The following is a 19,089-nucleotide window of genomic DNA, read 5'->3' as shown; positions in this document are numbered from 1 at the left end:
GGGATATAATAAGAGTGTATACCTGAAAAAATGATTGGGATGGGTATAAAATGCATGATAAAACTCTAAGGTCAATCAACAAAACTGGAAAACAACATGCTAGAATATGTTTTGGTTTTACTATTTTGTGTCTCATGTATTCCCAATGAACATTGTTCCTTATTCTTTCCTAATACCATGATGTTTTGATCCTTGTCACAACGTCCTGATTGAAAAGAGTCTGTGTGATTATTCTGGTTTTACACCACATGTATCTTTGCAGATTCAGACTTCAATTGGATAAGGAAGTGATACATTTTCCATTCATATTTGTTATTTAAAACCAATTATAAAAAGAAAAACTCAACAAATACTTACTACATTAAGAAGCTAGATTTTATTCCTAGCTACACAAAAATTTTCTCTAAGCCTAGGGTCTCAATTATTTTTATATCTTTGGATAGCTTGGTGATCAAGAAGATGAAGTGATTTGAAGGCAAAAGTTAAAATAGAGCAAGTATATGAAAACCAATAGCATTTATATTTCAGCTTCCTATGAACATTATCTTACTGAAGATGCTATACAGTTTATAATATTTTAACAACTCAGGACTTTAACTCCTGTGGTTTTCAGAGCTATTTTATTTCTCCTGTAGCAGAATAGAATCTTATGCAGGAATGTGTAGAACAACTTATTGTCAGTCAAAAATAGATTCCACGAATGAATCAAAACTGTGTGTTCAATGGATCAAATAAATAATCAGAATATCAAAAATTGGTGAATATGATAACCCAGATGTTCCATCAGTACTCTCCTGATAACTTTATTCCCTTAAAAGATTAGAAGCAATGTCAAACTTGCCCCTTAATTTTCATGAAGACTCTGTTCCAGAGAAATGGCTTTTAAGTCAAAATTTCTTTTCTCAAATTCCCTGCTTTATTTTGAGGGTCTTAGGATAACAGTGGAAGTTATTATCCACTAAACAATAAACTAACTAAACAACAGCTGCCTTTGATCTTGGTTTGAAAGGCAAGCAGATCGCTCCCTTCTCAATTCTTATGGACAAGTCCATAATGCCCTGATTCCCTACTCGTACAAAGTAATCTTCACTATTTTAGGACTAATTAGTGTTTTAAATTAAGGTTCTGTGTACTTCCTTTAATAGCACTGGTTACTGAGGCACCTATTAGGAGGACTCTTGACCTAGCAGATAAACGGTGAAAATTTCATTAATGCTGTTGGTAGCTGATTTTCATTAACAGCAGGAAAAAGGCTGGTTTAACATTCCAGTTAGTGCATCATTGATTTAATTTTTTGTCTTAATTAAAATACAACTCTATTTACTGCAAAATACTTTAAGTCATGGAAGAGCTCCCTGCCTCACCATAAAGGATGGGTTTTTTTGGGTGTTAGCAGAAACACAGCAGTCGCTGGTGCTTACTGTGACATGAGGCCACTGGTCTGAAGTTTTTGGGTGTGTTTGGTAATGGGTATATTTCAAATGATAATCTTTTGTTTCTTTGTGAGCCAAACTGTTAAGTTTATGAAGTTACAGCACCTCAGGTGACGCTGCCCCTGCCGCAGCCTTTCACGCCCTGGCTAGCTCTGCCTCACTGACCGCTGGCAGCGTCAGGAGTGGGGAACGGTCTGGGAGCTGTTTGTCCCAGACCGAACCTTCAGAGCCTTTAAGCCTTCAGGCCCTGTGGTCTCAGCGCATCATGGGTGCTCGGTGGAGGAATGGAGGAGGCTCAGAGTCCAAGAATCTTCCCAGAAACCAGGTTTATTGTAGGAACAGGAACAGTGGACGAGGAAGGGACTGGAAAGGTCAAAGGCAGGACAGACTGCGCATCGAACTCTTCCGTGCAACTCAGTTTAAAGGAGGGAGGGTACAAACTCAGGAACCAATCAGGGTAATTCATGGGAGGAGTCGGGGGGAGGGTTCACAATGCTGGGGACCAATAGGGGTAACATTTGGGAGGGGTGGCAGTCACAATGCCAATGGGGCCTCGAGTGAGGGATGAAAGGCAGGGAACATACTAGAACCATGGGCTGGGTTTACAATAACAGACAGGGGCTTGGGGCAGGCCGAGGGTGATGGACAGGGAAGGTTCGGGAATACAGGGAGGGGTTTACAATATTGACAAGTGGGGCAAAACCATTACATAAATGCGAGGGGAATAACAGGGACGAACCAACAAACTATACAAATAAAACTAATAAACTGCCTGCAACATCTCCCCCTTTCTTTTTCAAAGAGAGGATGTTGCATACTCTGGGGGTGCAGAAGGCTCAGCGAACCAGTCCGTTGCAGGAGAAGGAGGAGGCGATGAGGAAGGAGGAGAGGGTGCACTTACAAAATTAACTTGGGGAGGGGGAGACAAAAGATGAACAACTGATTGTATTAAACACCTTTTCAAAATCGTGAATGCAACAAAAATAATAAAAACAATAAAGATGACCCACAACACAGTCTTTAGGATGGAGGAGAGCCATCCCGACAGTCCCCATCCAGAGAACAAGTTGGTGACCCAATCGCCGTTCTCTTGTTTAATCTGGTGGATCATACCCCGCATCTCGTCCAGGGTCCGGCGAATGTTGAGGCTCTTGGTGGTAAGATTGGGACAGCAGAGCCCCTCGAATTCCCTGCAGTCATGATCGTGCAGGAGTAACAGGAAATCAATGTCCGCTCGATTTTGTAGGGTGGCCCTCCTGGTTATTTCCTCATCTTCGAGGAGGTCTCTCAGCGCGGTTGACGTTAAGTTGGCCTGTTTCACAATCCAACAGTCCAATCTGCCTAATTCTCCAAGGGCTTTGGCAGCGGCCACCCAAGGCAAAAATACGGACACTGCCACTCGCTTTGGCTTGCTCCAATGGAAGATTTCGGAATCGCAGTCTGGATCTAGATCATCCAGGCTGCGCTTCTTAATGACCAAATTATTTTTTTGCGCCCAATTTTCAATTTGGGTCGTGCTGGGAGAGAACAGGGACAACCGGCCCAAAGTGCACAGCCCTCCAAGAAGGCGAGAGGGGATGCCAGCCCACGCCCGGTCCCCGCAAATTAAAAACATACCTTTGGGTAACTTAAGCGGGTTAGGGTCGAGGGTTGAGGGCATTCTGACGTGGGCAATATTCTTGCACCATGCGGCTGCTTGAAATTGCTTGTTGCCCTGGATGACTTGTGGGTATGGGGCAAGATCGGAAGGATAATAACGAAAGTGAACACAAAAGGGTGCTGGGGAGGAATTCAATAAATCAAATTCTTGAGGCTCATCGGTTGTCCGCTCAAGCTGGGCCTGCCAGTTCCTCCAGAGAAGGAGGGGGTTCTGGACAGGTTTCTTCTCTTTATAAGATGTATCGGAGCGGACAACGTGATGAGCTGGCCTTCCTTTGTTGGCCTCTTTAACTAAATTAAGAAGGGACTTGGGGAATTCCTTGGGTTTCAATGGGATCCCCACCAGGCAAGTTGTTATTGGGTTTCCCGTTGCTCCAGTTGACAAGCACAGCTCATTATGCTGCAGGGTTTTCGCCAGAGTGACCCAGACGTTTTGCTTCGGTTGGGGTATAATCCACCCACTTGCTTGGGTCACCAACACTGTCACGTACCAGATGACTGCGGTGATGCTAGGGGCTGTCGTCATCATGGATGGTTCCTCCTAAGATAAAGGAAACATACACAAAACAATGCTTAATGGAAAGGGTGGGTCATCGAAACATAAAAAGGGCTTAAGGGTTTTCTTCTCCTCCTCTCTGGGGGGGTCCGGAGATGGCCTATCCGGACAAGATGACATCCTCGGTTTGATCTGGTGGCCTGCTTGGGTGTTTCGGGACATAAGGTTTCACCCACCTTTGTGGGATCCACTGCAGTCCCTGGGGCGAGGAAACGCAAGCGTACCCTCGCCCCCAGGTCACCAAATCATACGGACCCATAACTCGTTGGGTCTCGGGGTCCTGGACCAGCACTGGAGGGCGCTGCTGCAATTTGTAGCTGTTGGTGGATGGAAAATGCCGGGCCACTGGAGGATTGGGATCCTGGCCTGAACAGTTCAGGAAATTCAGAGTGTAAAGGGCCTTACACAACCGTTCCTGCGGTGTGCAGCCCTTCGCAGTCTCTCTCTGATGGGCAAGGACATGCTTGAGCGACTGGTGGGCTCGCTCCACGATTGCTTGGCCTGTGGGGGGTGTGGGATGCCTCTCTTGTGTGTCACTCCCCACTCTTGCAGGAATTCCTCCACTTTCCTGGAGGTATAAGCTGGGCCATTATCTGTTTTTATTTCCTTTGGGACCCCCAGCACAGAGAAAGCCTGCATGAGGTGTTTACAAACATGCTCGGCTTTCTCCCCTGTGTGGGCAGGGGCATAGATAGCACCCGAGAAGGTGTCAATGGAAAGGTGCACGAAACGAAATCTGCCAAACTCTGGGATGTGCGTGACATCCATTTGCCATACTTTGCAGCTCCCCAGGCCCCTGGGGTTGACCCCAGATCCCAGAGAGGGCATAGTGGTGGACTGGCAGTGTGGGCATGTGGCCACAATGGCTCTGGCCTGATCCCGCCTCAGGTGGAACTGGCGGGCCAGTCCAGGCACATTCTGATGGAACATTTGATGACTCAGCTTGGCTGGTTGAAAAATGTCAGGAAGCTGAGTCATGGTAACTGGGGCAGCGAGGGAATCAGCTCTTTCATTTCCCTCGGCTACCGGGCCAGGGAGCTCTGTGTGCGACCTCGCATGCATTACAAAGAACGGCTGCTTTCAGTGGGAAACGGTAAAAATTAACTTGGAAAGCAGCTCGAACAGCTGCGGATTGGAGACTTCCTTGAGAGCTGCATTCTCAGCTCTGGCTACAACCCCTGCAACATACGCTGAATCCGTTACCAAATTAAATGATTCAGGGAACCTCTCAAAGGCTCTGATGATGGCATCTAACTCAGCGACTTGTGGAGATCCCTCCACATATTTAACATCTGCTTCCCACCGCTGAGTCTGAGGATCCACCCAAGTTACAACTGACTTGTGGGATGTTCCAGATGCGTCAGTGAAAACAGTCAGGGCTTTGAGGGGTTTTCGGCTCCGAATTGATCTTGGAATTATATTAAATTTAGCGTTAAAGAATTTGTGTGCCGGGATGTGGACTGAAACTTGTCCACCGTAGCTATCAAATGCAGTTTGGAGAGCCTCGTTTTCCTGCAACAGCTGTTCAAACATTTCTTTTTTCAGCCTATCTGGGGACGCCTTGTCCCGAGACAAGCTGACAGGCACCCATATGCATGCAAAATCGCACCCAGCCATCTCCCTAAGCCTGGCTCGAGCTTTCCTGACAAGCTGAGCCATCAGCTCCTGTGGCCGGGTGATACTCTTGGACCATTGATGGCTCAGGAATACCCACTCTATGATCAAGAGTGGGTCCCTTGAGCCCCGGTCCCATTGGAAAATGAGCCCACACAGGTGTGGCAACCTTCCTAAGATGGTATATTCGAAAGGCAGAGTAGGCTCATAACGATGTGCTTGCCTTTCCATTAGAGTGACTTGTACCTTCTCTAGTGCTTCTTTCGCCTCTAGGGTCAGGGTCCTAGGAGAACTAAGCTCTTTCTCCCCCTTTAAAGCATGAAGGGAGTGGCTAGGTCTTCGGTGGTGAGACCCAGCCAAGGCCTGACCCAGTTCAAAGTCCCACACAAGGAATGAAGGTCTGCCAAAGTCTTTGGATTGCTGTTAATAGCCAATTGTTGAGGAACAATGGTCCTCTCAGCAATCCTCAGACCCAGATACTTCCAGAGTGGCATCCTCTGAACTCTGTCTTCCTGGAGCTGGAAACCTGCAGAGGTTAGAACTCTAACCACTAGGTCAAGAGATCGAGTAAGCATATCGTCATGGGGGGCGCACACCAGGACATCATCCATATAATGATAGATGATGACCTCCCCCATGTCGGCGCGGACGGGAGACAGCAATGAAGAGACATACCACTGGCAGATGGTTGGTGAGTTCTTCATTCCCTGTGGTAGCACTTGCCAGTGGTATCTCTTCATTGGGGCTTCTCAGTTCAGAGTGGGCACCGAGAAGGCAAATCGTGGGGCGTCGTCAGGGTGTAGGGGAATTTGGAAAACACAATCCTTGATATCGATGACTGCCAATCTCCGATTTCGGGGGAGTATGGTAGGGGTAGGCATCCCTGGTTGAAGGGGCCCCATGTCTACAATGATCTTACTAATGGCACGAAGGTCGTGGAGGAGGCACCACTTGTCCTTCCCCAGCTTGCGGATGACAAAAACCAGAGAATTCCAAGGGCTAGTTGTCTCAACGATGTTACCCTTAGCCAACTGCTCCTCCACGAGTTCGTTGAGCGCCCTTAGTTTATCTTTTCTGAGCGGCCACTGATCAATCCAAACCGCTTTGTCAGTTATCCAATCTAGCTTTTGGAAGGGGCGCTCCACAGTGGCCGCCTCTAAAAATCCCGAGGGGTTTTCGGGATTTCTATTTTAACCTCCCATTGGGACATGAGGTCTCTCCCCCACAGAGGAACCTGATAATCTGCCACGAATGGGCGTAAATTAGCCAATTGTCCATCCAGCCCCACAATTTGTACCACGATCTTCGAAATTCTCGCCAATTGTGTGCCCCCTATGCCCTGTATCTTACCAGCCACAGGTTGCAACTCCCAATGTGACGGCCATCTCCTTTCGGGGATGATCATCACATCTGCCCCCGTGTCAAGCAGTGCTTTCATTTGAAAGGATTCTGCACCCTGCTTGACGCTGCAGTCCAGAATGGGCTTTTCCTCACCCACCACTTCTGCCCAGTAGACGCCTGGTGCGTGGTCGTCCACAGGGATTTTCTCAGGCACTGGTATAAATTGGGCAACGATTTGCCCCTTTGGCAAAAAGAAGGGTGGATGAGTGCAGCGCGCCAGGAGAATGAGGTTCTCTGGACCACCCGGGAAGGTGATCGGAAAAATCTCAGTCTCCAGGGTTGTGTGTTTGGTGTCCCCGATGGCGATGTACTTACTGGCACGTCCGGTGTCCATCATCTTTACCTCCAGTGGGTCCACAGCTACTACCGTCCAGTGCTGGGACCGGAAGAGGATGTCTCGTACAGTTACCAAATGTCTCGTTCGGTGGATAGGCCATGTCCGGTTCAAGTTCACCCCCCTCCGCGGCACCTGCCCCATTCTTTGCTTTGCGCGAGGAAGGTTCGCGCCGCGCTCTTAGTTTTTTTTTATTAGAAACTCCCTCTCCCCCTTTTCCCCCCACGCCGTTCCCCGCAGGTCTGTGGCAGGGATGAGCGGCAGGGCAATCTCGGGCCATGTGCCCCAGCTGCCCACAGCGATAGCACTGGAGAGGCCTTCCAGATGGTGGTGGAAGTTGGCCTGGCGGGTGCTGGGTCACTGCTGCAGTTAAAGTCCTCCTCATTGGCGGCGGTGGTGCTGCCTTGGACGTCCCCACCAAGGGCACTTTCTTCGTGCACGCCTCGATGAGGACATCCAATGAGGGTGGCGGGTACAACGGGAGGCTGAAGATCACCTGCTTGCATATCTCATTTGCATTAGCCTTGGCTGTTTCTAAGACTAATTGCTCCTGCAGCTCCGGTTTTTCCACCTGCTTTTCAATTTGGATCTGCAGTCGATCTACAAACTTAACGAATGGTTCATGGGGAAGTTGTTTTATGTCAAGGAAATTGACAAGGGGTTCCTCCTCCGGTAAGGTGTTAAATACCTTCTCTGCGGCCTCTGTTACTTTCACCAGGACAGGCCAGGGTAAGACCCTGGCCTGCTCCTCAGGTTTCACCCAATTCCCCTCATCGCACAAGTGATCTAACGAGAGGGGGTTTTTGTCTGCGTCAACCGCGGACTCCTTGCTGCGCAAAAGCTCAGAAAGGACAGTCTCACACAACCTCTTCCACCCCTGTTTCCACAGTTTGTACTCTGCCGGGGAAAGGAGGCAGGCAAATTTAGGTCATGGGGGACCATCTCGTTTGTGGAGAAGGTGGCTCTTAGTAAGCCTTTAAAGTACTCGCTTCTCCGGCCAAACTCTTTCTGTGCCTTGCACAGCTCCCTCTTTGTTTGGAAGGAGAAGGGCTCCCATTCACGGTATCTCCCTCCCCTTCCTCTAAAAGTAACTGGTGCAGCAAAGGGAATAACAACCTGTTCCGGGTTCTGGTTCCCCAGCCTGTCACTTCCAGTCCCCGAAGCGTGGGAACTGGATGGAGAGGCGTGGGAACCAGAAGGAAGGGCGTGGGAACCAGGAACCAGAAGGGGCGGGGCTGGAGGACCAACAGAGCAGGAGGGCTTAAGGGAGGAGCAGCGGCAGGAAGGGGTGGGGTTTTGGGAGGTAACACTTTGGGGACACACCCCCAAGGAGGAGGAACAACCCAAGGGGAAATGGGAGGGGTCAGGGTAGGATGGAAGGGAGGGGCTAGGGAGGAAGGGGTTGGTCATTGAGGGAAGGAAGGGATTCTGGGAAGGAGCACAAGGGAGGGGTCCGACCATGTGGTCCCTGCCATCTTGTGTCCCTCAGGGGCCATTTTGAGGGTCAGGCAAGGTATGGGGAGACATAGGGGAACACTGGGGATAAGGGAAAATAGGGGATCCAGGGTTCTGGGGAAGTAACTGGGGATCATTAACTTTATCAAACTGGGGATTTGCAACTTGGAAAGGGGATAACTTGGGATTGTCAACTGGGGAAGTAGGGGAACGGGTAAGGGCTCCGACAGCTTGGCCAGGGCTACCAGGGCAAGGGTTCTGAGGGAGGCTTGGAGAGCCAGGGAGACTGCTGCCGACTTCGGAGCCCTGCGTTCTACGGGTTGCTCCGCAGGTCTCCCCCAACTTAGGAACAAGGGATGAGGAGCATGAGGATGGGGAAACTGGGGAAACTGAAGAAACTGGGGAAGGCTGCATTGGCTGCCTCTGCATTCCCCCTTTTTCAATTAGGGTAGTCTGAATTAAAACGGAAAGTAGGATTAATTTGGCAGCTGTTTTGTCCCCCTGATTCACTAAAGCCATTAATTTGGACCCAACAGAATTCCAAAATGACACAGCTAACATTTTGAGGGGACACATGGGGAAAATGCAGGATCAGCCAACGTACCAGCCTTTTAACCAACCCACGTGAAAACTTGCGATTCCCACCCTCGAGGATACCCACAACTTGGAAGTAAATCCCCCGCTGCGGAGCCGACAAACGTGCGCCCATCTTCTACCCCCCTCGGCTCCGCAGTTCCACCGCCTCCCAGCAGCAAACGTAAACTTAACTAAAAATGAGGGTCAGGACCCGACTCACACAACACCTCCCCTCCCCGGGGGAGTACACAACACACAAGGGGGACTCACACACACCCCCCTTTCCCCCATTGGGGAAACTCACCGGGTCCTGACTTGGGCTGTGGAAGACGTCCGAGCCCCAGAAGCGGTCTCCTGCGCACTGGAGGTTGTCGCTTCTTCCCCGGGAGCGCTGCCGGACAAAAACTGACCTGCTACAACCGGGGTAGCTGCCGCCCACAAGTCTTTGTAATCCACACACAGGATCAACTCCTCCAAGGGTCTCCACGAGCTGCAGAGGCCCCACGTTGGGCGCCAGCTGACACTGCCCCTGCTGCGGCCTTTCTTGCCCTGGCTAGCTCTGCCTCACTGACTGCTGGCAGCATCAGGAGTGGGGAACGACCTGGGAGCTGTTTGTCCCAGACCGAACCTTCAGAGCCTTTAAGCCTTCAGGCCCTGCGGTCTCAGCGCATCATGGGTGCTCGGTGGAGGAATGGAGGAGGCTCAGAGTCCAAGAATCTTCCCAGAAACCAGGTTTATTGTGGGAACAGGAACAGTGGACGAGGAAGGGACTGGAAAGGTCAAAGGCAGGACAGACTGCGCATCGAACTCTTCCGTGCAACTCAGTTTAAAGGAGGGAGGGTACAAACTCAGGAACCAATCAGGGTAATTCATGGGAGGAGTCAGGGGGGAGGGTTCACAATGCTGGGGACCAATAGGGGTAACATTTGGGAGGGGTGGCAGTCACAATGCCAATGGGGCCTCGAGTGAGGGATGAAAGGCAGGGAACATACTAGAACCATGGGCTGGGTTTACAATAACAGACAGGGGCTTGGGGCAGGCCGAGGGTGATGGACAGGGAAGGTTCGGGAATACAGGGAGGGGTTTACAAAATTGACAAGTGGGGCAAAACCATTACATAAATGCGAGGGGAATAACAGGGACGAACCAACAAACTATACAAATAAAACTAATAAACTGCCTGCAACACTCAGGAATCTGATTTCTAATTGTCAGAGCCCATCTTGACAATAGTTCCTCCTAGAATTCTCCAAAAAGATGCTATATTCTATCCCTCTTTGCTCCAGATGGGACATTGAAAGTTCTTAAGATAAGAAATATTTCAGCCTAAGAGCAGTAAATTAAAAATAACATCTCTGAGTACAACAGCTTGTGTGATGTATTGAAAGACGGACATTGCAAATAAGAAAAAAAAGAAACCCACAACAACCAGAGAGTTATTTATATTTTATGCTATTATTGAAAGTTAAAAGTAGTGAAAAAAATACAACTTCTTTTCTGCTAGTAATCATGCAAAATTTAGTGGCCTGCAATATGTGCCCAAGCAGAATTTTGATGGAATCACAAAGAAAAACCTTGGTTCAAGCTCTGAACCACACAGGAAAATAAAAATTGCACATGCTAGTGAGCTCCTTTGTGTGCTTCTGTCATTTCAGGACTCATCAATGATCTTTCTTTAACACTGAAGTATTTTGGTTTACTATACAATTTACTATTGGTTTCTGTACAATTCAATTAATACAATAATTGTACAATATTGTATTAATTGTACAATTATAATTGTACAATTGTACAATCTGTACAATACAATTAATAATTTCTAATCTATTTTCTAGCCTTCACCTTTACTAAAATTAACTCCTCACAGTCATTTTTCATGAATTAGCATTTTCTGCATGTTGTTTTGAAATTCTACTGTCAATCTATCCCTGATGGAAAATCATAAATAGTTAGAAAATGATTGGCAGCATGCTTAAAAGCATCACCTACATTCTCAACTAATTAAAGATCTTGGTTTTGACCTGCTTTTTCTTTGGTTAGGACTGCAGGGTAGCTTCGGAACAAAAATAATGAACTTCAAACCATTGTGTCCAAAGAGTACAGAAAACTAAAGCCATAATTTGGAACTGAAATTTCACTGTATTATGTCTGTGCATCTTTTCCTGGAATTAAAATTACAAAAAATACTTAAGTTCTACATTTTGTTACAGTTTTAGGGTATCTTTGTGTTTTGTTTTGTTGGGATTTTTTAAAGAATTCCAGGTCCAAGGACTGTGGTTTTGGTGGCCATGCTACCAATATTGAAGGATTAGCAGAAAAGGCAAGGGAAGCAGCATTTCCCAGTTTAAAATGAAAAATGCAGCTGAGAAAAGGGTTCATTAATATTGCCTATAGAGTCTACATTATTTAAGAGAATGTTCCTGAAAACAATTGTGCTAATGTACATTAAAAAAAATATTTTGTGGCTATTTTTGTAACACTCTAATATGCACCTTTATTAGTGAACCAGTGAAAACTGGGAGTAAGTTCTGGATCAACCATTATTTCTCACTGGTATGCAATAGCTGGTAAGTACAAAATATATCAGGCCAACAGTTTCTATGTCAAAGGATGATTTTACTCATTTTGTTCCTGATTTTCAATCAAATAATTTATTCTCCTTGTTTACTGAGAGCACACACTATTCCATCCAGAAGTAAATGAATTCAATTTGTTTGATGTTGGAATAATTCAGATTTCTTGCAATTTTGTTGCTTGCATCCTGCTTGCTTAAGTGCTCTTTTGAAGCTTAATGGAGACACTTTTCCATTTTAATTACTAATATCTAATCATGTTTTATTCACATGCAGAATTTTCTCTCAGTAAATGTTTCTCTACTTAGTAAATAATATAATTAATTTACTTATAAGTGGATCTAGAAATGGAGGGGAATTTTCTTTCCTTGTTACTTAAAATCCCATTTCCAACACCCATTCCATGTATATCTGTTGGTTTCCACTGCTGAAATTTGCGAGTTCTTCTCAACTTTTCCAAAAGTGCTGTATGTACTAGCAAGATGAGACAACAGGAAAAATGTTATTGGAAAATATATTTGATACAGCAGTTGTTAGTGTGTGAGGGAGATTGAGATAGCAAGATTACAAATAAGGTGAAGGAAGGTAATGATATTTCAGTGTTAGTGTCATGGTAAAGGCCATTATATATATATATATTTTTATTAGCTATTATATGATCTTCTGTGTCAGTGGGAAAACCAAGGCACATTTCCCAGTTGTTCTAGGATGGATGAAGAAATCTCCCTTATTTAAACTTCCTCAGCCACTTTGCTGCCATGAAAAGGATAATTTGTGTCAAACAAGCATTTTGGGGAGAAAAAAAAAATTGGTTTTATTGGAAAACTCCTATCTCTAAGAACTCAATTTAAAATAAATATATTTTAACTTCAAATAAAGTGGACGGTTACATATATTTCTCATCTTAAGCATCCAATAAATATCTAATTTGTCCCCTGAACAGTTTTCTCACTGTAGGTAAAAATTACCTTGTTTCACAGAAGGAGAGAGGAGAAACAGGAACATGGGGATTATACAATTCATTGAAGGTCATGCACAGAGCCTGTGTCAGAGCCAACAGCGCAAGGCTTTGTTTCATAATCCATTATCACCATCACAAGACCAGCTTCTCTTCATCACTACTCAAAGGCTGGAAAAAATATGCTATGGAAAAATCTAATTTTCTTAGCCTTTTTTATTTTTTTTTTTTTTCCAAATTTCCGTCTGTAAGTTAATGAATCATTTGGATTATGCAGTTCCATAGATGAGCTTTATAGAGGATTCAGAAGCTGTTTTCAGAGCCTATTGTCAAATAGTGCCTTGAGAGCTGTGTCCTACCATGCCCTACCCAGCATTTCTGATGTGTTCCCCCTGGCCTAGAACTATGGTCATTCCTAATTATTGTGGGTTTATGATAGCAGGTTTTAAATATTAAAACCCCTTCACTCAGCTTGGACTTCAAAATTGGTTGAGAAAGTTTACAAACCAGTGTCTCTGAAAAACAGACCATATTTATGTATTTAAGCACAATTTGGCAAAAGCAGGAAAATCCCACATTAGCCACATAATTAAAATTCTTAATCCTTATATAATTTAAAGTATTAGGTGAAAAATGAGGTTTGACCCTGCTTTTTCCATCCTGTAACGGTACCTAGAAATGTTGCTTGGGTTTGGTGGAGTGAAGATGTGTAACCCATATGACTTTCTATGATGATTAGAAAGGAAAAAAATATAAAAAGCTACTTTAAAAATGTACTGCAGGCATAGTTTTATTCTTTAAAAGAAATTATTTATTCAATATCCTTTTAGTTCCACTGGATTCAGGTCTTAACACAACTGACAATATTGGAGGCTAATTAAGTTGCAGTCAGGGGCTATTTTAACTTGGCTTAATGTCTCTGATTACATGGAACATATTTGTAGAGAAAAGCCTATTTCTGATTTAAAGGGTGTAATGGAACAAATAGGTGTTATATAGTATTCCTCCTCAAGGTAAACTGGAATGGATAATTTAATTTCCAAGGCGACAAATTATCTTATCATGAGCGAACAGGCAATTTCTTCCCTGCAATAAACTAAGTAGGTACAGACAGCTCTAACCAGATGAAATCATTATCCTTTTTAAAGCAGAAGCATTGAATAGAAGTAATTTTCTCAGCCTTAGTTTGAGAATAGAAAGTAGCTCTTGTAAACACTGTACAATGTGGTCTTAGGTAAGAGCAACAAGTTTAACCCTTTCAGTGAGGAATGAGAAACAGATATTATAAAGATAATGAAATTTAAATAAAAAGAAGCAATTGCATGCATATGTATAGCAAAATTAAAAATTCAGTGGAAGGTAGAAATAGTTAAGAAACAAAGGTGATATATCCATCATGTATTTTGAAAGTTCACAGAGATCAGAGTAATTTGTATGATTCTTAGTGGAAAAGAACAAAACTGAATTTTACAGAATAGAATAGCAATATATTACTAGGTTGTGTATTTCCGTGTGAAGTGTAAAGGCGCAATTATGTGTGTACCAGTTCACTCTCCTCTGGTGCTTTGCAGTTCATTCCATGTTACAGTAATAATGTGTGTGCACACGTGGACACATACGCACAGGTTCATAAGCTGCCCTGCTCTGCTTGCTACTTGGAACAAAAAATGACACTTTCATAAGTATGTCAGTTGACTTGGGCCAAAATTAAAAGTGAAAATAAGTTTTCCCACATTTTGAAAAAATGACAATTTTAACACAGTTTTTACACAATTTGTGTTATTTGCCTTTTCAGGGCAAATAACACAAATTTCATGCCCTTTGTACATGCTTTGTCACTTTTTTTTTTTTTTTTTTTTTTTTTTTTCCAAAAGTGATTCCTAGGTAGAAATTTAATTTTTAAAGAGGTCAGGTCAATGTCTACCTTGTCGGTAGTAATGGTATCTTCTGGAATTTTGGGAAACAGAGCTGAAGATGAGGATGATTTCACCAGGGTTTTTTTCCTTTACTTGTACAAAGAAGTGGGAAATACTTCCTTGTCTTTAGAGGAATGAAGAATATGTGAAAAATATGAAGAAGAATATGTTTTTTGGAACAAATTCTTGACTATCTTGCCAGTATTATTTCTTTAGGTGTTGAAGTCATTGCTATATATTGACTTCCATGGTCTTTACTATCTCACTGCTAGACACAGAGACAAGAAATTAGCAGGGTTTCTATCCCATGCTGCCAGCATTAGGGGCCCAGATGTGCTGTTTTAGACATGAAACTTACCTAAGTGCTTTCTGGATCAGATTTTTCACCTAGCTTAATTTTTTTCCTAGTAGTAGAAGAAACTACTTCCTGCTAATGTTGTGTTTTCCCTCTCTCCCCAAAAACAAATGAGGAATCAATGGAACAAGGGTCCTGATTCCCTCCTTGGCTTGCTGCTGAGAGATGAGGCATCACCACCATATTTATGTGAAGTATTAATTCTAAACAGTATAAACTCTTCAACAAATCATGCTTATCATCTTAAAGTGGTCTTTCTACTTAAGAATGTTTTAATTTCTTTTGATGTTAACAGAACATACTTCCAGAACACCTGGAATTTTCAGATGCATTTAGTTGTTTATATATCTGTCACCTATTTGGGTAAAACTGTTAAAAGAAAGTGAAAATAGTGTTCTTGGGATTGCAGGGCATTTGCCTTAATGTACATACTGTAGCACAAATAACATTGTAATATGCAAACAATAGATAGGTGTGATCTAATTTTTCTAATTAAAAAGGACACTTCTCTAATTTTATTTTTTTCTTGCACTATATTTACAGGGTTTAAATAAGATCAAAATAAGAAACATTAATGTGAAACCCAGGAATCTGTTCTTACATGGCCAGTGAATTATGTTGATAAACCTTGATCACATTGGTCATGTTGAAGGCCACGGGTAATGGTACTGCATTGGAAAGAAGGAGGTTTCTTAAAAGTAATATTGTACCAAGCAAAAGAAAACATACAGAAACCATCCCCCAAAGACTTGAAGCTGATAGTTCAATTCAGAGTTACATACATGGGCACTCCAGCTAACATGTCCAAGCAGTTTGAAATTGTACTTTTTATACTGTACCATCTCTGGGTTGTAGCAACCTCTATAAACCTTTGTGCACTTTGAACTGAGTTATGAACAGTTGTTGACTTCATGTTGCCGTCTCTGAAAGGTTCTCTGGGTTTATATGATTGATGTAGCAATGTTGTTTTTTTTTTTCTGAAAGCAATTTGAGATACCTTAGAGATGAAAGATTTCTATATAAAGCCTCATTTTGTAGTCTGTTTCTTCCTCCTAACTCAAGCCATTTCCCAAAAGTAACAGATCTTGTCATTTCCAACCATAAAATACTCTAAATATCAGGAATAAATAAAAGAATTTATATTTAATTAGAGAGACCACTATGTTCAGAGATCTCATGTACATTGCTAACACATTAGCTGAAGGAAATAAAGAGATCGTTCTCTTGAAAAATTAAATTTGACTTCTGTAGCAAGTTTTTTTGACTGAAAATGCCAGTGTTCTCGCCCTCCATTTTTTTCTCAGATTCAAAATGAAAGGTAACCCATTTGTTACAAAGTTCCCTAAAGATGTGATTTTTTTAAAAGCTAAAGATCTTTACATTAGGGTTAGGGTTTTACTGTGACAAGTGAAAAATATATGCTAGCATATTTCTAGATTGGGAAAATCTAGATTTTCGGATTGGGAAAAGGTGGTGAACACCACCAAAATTACATTAGCACCCACCACTTCTGGAAAAGTTCAGGTCCAGCAGTATCTTTGCTTGGGGCTCTGTTACCTTCTGTCCTCAGAACTCTAATACATCCTTGATTTAGGATTTGGTGCATTAGGTTTGAAGGGCAGATATTTTCATAAAGCACAGAGCTCTTTACAGCTTTTGTTACCTTTTCTTTCCACAATGAAAAATGCATTTCTCTTGTAGGTACATGATGACATTATTCTGGAAAGATGACATACTGGTTTTGCATAGTGATTTACATAAAAATGAAAAAAAGGTAATGTAATGCCAAAATGAGGGTTTTTTTCCTATGTGTCTCTGAGGAGAAAACAGTGGCATTGACTGATGCAATACTGTGAGCATTCCGCACAATTCCTTTTTTTAATCCTTTTACTTTAAAAAATGAAAAATGAAATGATCAGAATCAGCAATATCTGCACGGTGCAAATACACACTGATGAATTGACACTGCTAATCAAAAATGTAAAGTTTCTTCTATGCAAGTGAAATATCACATCGTCTTTTAACCATAATAATGGCTCAAAGTACATGTTTACTGAAATTCTGGTAATGTATTGTTCTAATTTGGACTGGGGGAGACTATACTTAACCACTAATACAACAATAAACACTGTGGAGCTTTGGACCAACAGAAATAAAGACCAATATTGATCACTACTGCTGACTATTTTCATGGTAGGTCTTCATTTAAGTAATTTATAAGTTATCTACATTTAATCATTTTGGCTGGAAACAAACATGCTGAAAAACAAATGAGATCACTCAGTCAAACCAGCAAGTTAAGAAATTTTACCTTGCAAAAAATGTAGTTTGCAGGTTATAAAAGTACTCAAGGTCACTTTTAAAAAATTTTACGGTGATTACAAGGCAAAAAAGAAAAATTTCTTTTCAAACATCAAAGTGGCTGACTTTTTGAAATGCTTGTTTGACAATTTGTTTTGAATCATTTTAAGGACTGAAAAAGACAGTCTTTAAAAATATTGTGAATGCATTTTTATGAGTTAAATCAGCTTATTTTTATTTTGGACATGAAACAATCTGAGGAGGTAGGGGAAAAAAGGGTTGACCTGAAAAGGAGGGGTTTTTAACCTTAATAAGAAACAGCAGTCATTTGTCTTACAATGAAGTGTATTTGCCTTAAAAAAATTGAATTATTTTCTTGTTACTGTATTATCAAAGAAAGTTGGGTAAAGGTGCTATCCTTTCATCTGTCACAGATTCCTTGGGAAATGCTGAACCAGACACAGATACAAAGGCTTTTTTCCCTGCACTGGAGACCTGATATCTGTGTGGGAGGGTGGCTGAGCCTTCACTACTGCAATTGCTGTCCAGGAGAACTGTATTTATGACCTCTGGATATAAAATGATTCCACATGCTGCAAGAAATTATCCTATTTCACTTATTTTGGGCACACATATTTAGCATCAGCATTTTTATTTTAATGTTTTTGCCCAGTAGTTTCTTGTTTTTAAAGTGGTTGCAGTGTTAAGAGCTGTGTCAGTGTTGGTGGGTATCATCCACAATGCAACTTCAGCAAGCTCCTGAGCTCTCTGATGCCAGGTCCAGCCCAGCTCCCAGAGCCTGGCTTCCTGCTGGGTAGGCTGTCACCAAAATGAGCCAGCTCTGGGCTCTCCCTGCCTGCCCTTCAGGTTACTTACAGACAAGCAAACAAACAAACAAATAAATCCCTTCATGTCACCCCTGGGTAGGTAAGAAATCTTCTGGAGCTGGTGGCTGCTTCTCCAAGCTCTTCAAGAAGATGAACAAGTGCTGTTGAAGCCTCCACAGAGTCTGAGTAAGATGCATAGCCCAGTTTCTCCGAAACTGAGGCATTATGTGGATACTTTTAAAGGATTGTATTATCACTTTCTCTATTTCTTTCCTCTCAACACTTGCCTTGACCATCTTTTGAACACTTTTTTCCCAGATACACGAACCTCCTATTGGACAGGAATTGCCCCATACCATTAATAAATGTTGTTGGAAGAATAGCACACGTTAATGTTGATTAAGCAGTCAAATGCTACAGAATAAAGAATTTATCGTCCTTGTTTCTGTAGTAGTTAAGGATATGAAAAACAATACTGAATAGAAAAAATAAAAGAAGAAAATGAAAAGGCTTCTCCAGGTGTGCGCCATCCATCCTCTGTGCTGAAGGAGAGGTTTCCCTTAGGAGAATGTGAGTGAAGCCCAAAACTGAAATCCATATGCATGTGTTAGTAGAGATGGGAATATGTTTATGTGCAATTTTAATTCTGATGTTTCCTATCTCATAGCATATAGATTTTTTTCTCAACAGTGAAAAGTTCGTTTAATGTTTTTGCATCTGTAAGTGTGTTTAGAATAACTTGCTAATGTGGGACAGGGGGCTGCTGGGAGAGACAGGCTGTGCCCCTGTAATAGGTATGCAGAGAATCTAATCTGGATAATTATGTGTCCACATAATTTAAGGTTAATAATTATCATTTACCCAGTGAGGTTTCAATGAATTTTTAACGAAGGTCATTGATGCTCAGTTTATCAAGCGGATTAGTTGTGTTCCCACCAAAAGGGTGAAGATCATAAGTAGTTCTAACACTGATTACCAGGACCTCAGGGCTTCATTTGCTTGCTTTACTTGATATGTATCCTGTGAACAGTGCAAATGGAACTTCATTTTCAGTGTCTGTGTATCTGTGAATTTTCTGGCACCATACATCTTGGTGGTCTTTATTAATTTATATAATTCCACTAGTGAAGT

The 19,089-nt window shown here is 42.9% G+C and overlaps 1 protein-coding gene across 1 annotated transcript; it reads right to left on the bottom strand.

Annotated features, from left to right (window-relative positions):
* Positions 1-1,742: 1,742 nt before the first annotated feature.
* On the bottom strand, positions 1,743-9,707 carry LOC148184210 (uncharacterized). Its single transcript, XM_088056802.1, has 2 exons — positions 9,333-9,707; positions 1,743-3,633 (listed from the first exon to the last, which is right to left on the bottom strand). The coding sequence occupies exon 2, from the start codon at positions 3,619-3,621 to the stop codon at positions 2,230-2,232; it is 1,392 nt and encodes a 463-aa protein (XP_087912928.1). The 5' UTR covers positions 3,622-3,633; positions 9,333-9,707; the 3' UTR covers positions 1,743-2,229.
* Between the last annotated feature and the right edge of the window lie 9,382 nt (positions 9,708-19,089).

The sequence above is a fragment of the Pseudopodoces humilis genome, chromosome 6, assembly GCF_049639895.1.
Source record: "Pseudopodoces humilis isolate 2021_Gansu_Grassland_sample_001 chromosome 6, ASM4963989v1, whole genome shotgun sequence".
Taxonomy (NCBI): domain Eukaryota; kingdom Metazoa; phylum Chordata; class Aves; order Passeriformes; family Paridae; genus Pseudopodoces; species Pseudopodoces humilis.
The sequence above is the reverse complement of the archived record's forward strand: the minus strand, read 5'-3'. Positions and strand labels throughout refer to the sequence as shown.

Coding starts and splice junctions, on each gene's coding strand:
- LOC148184210 (XM_088056802.1), bottom strand. CDS start 3,621: ATGATGACGACAGCCCCTAGCATCACCGCAGTCATCTGGTACGTGACA.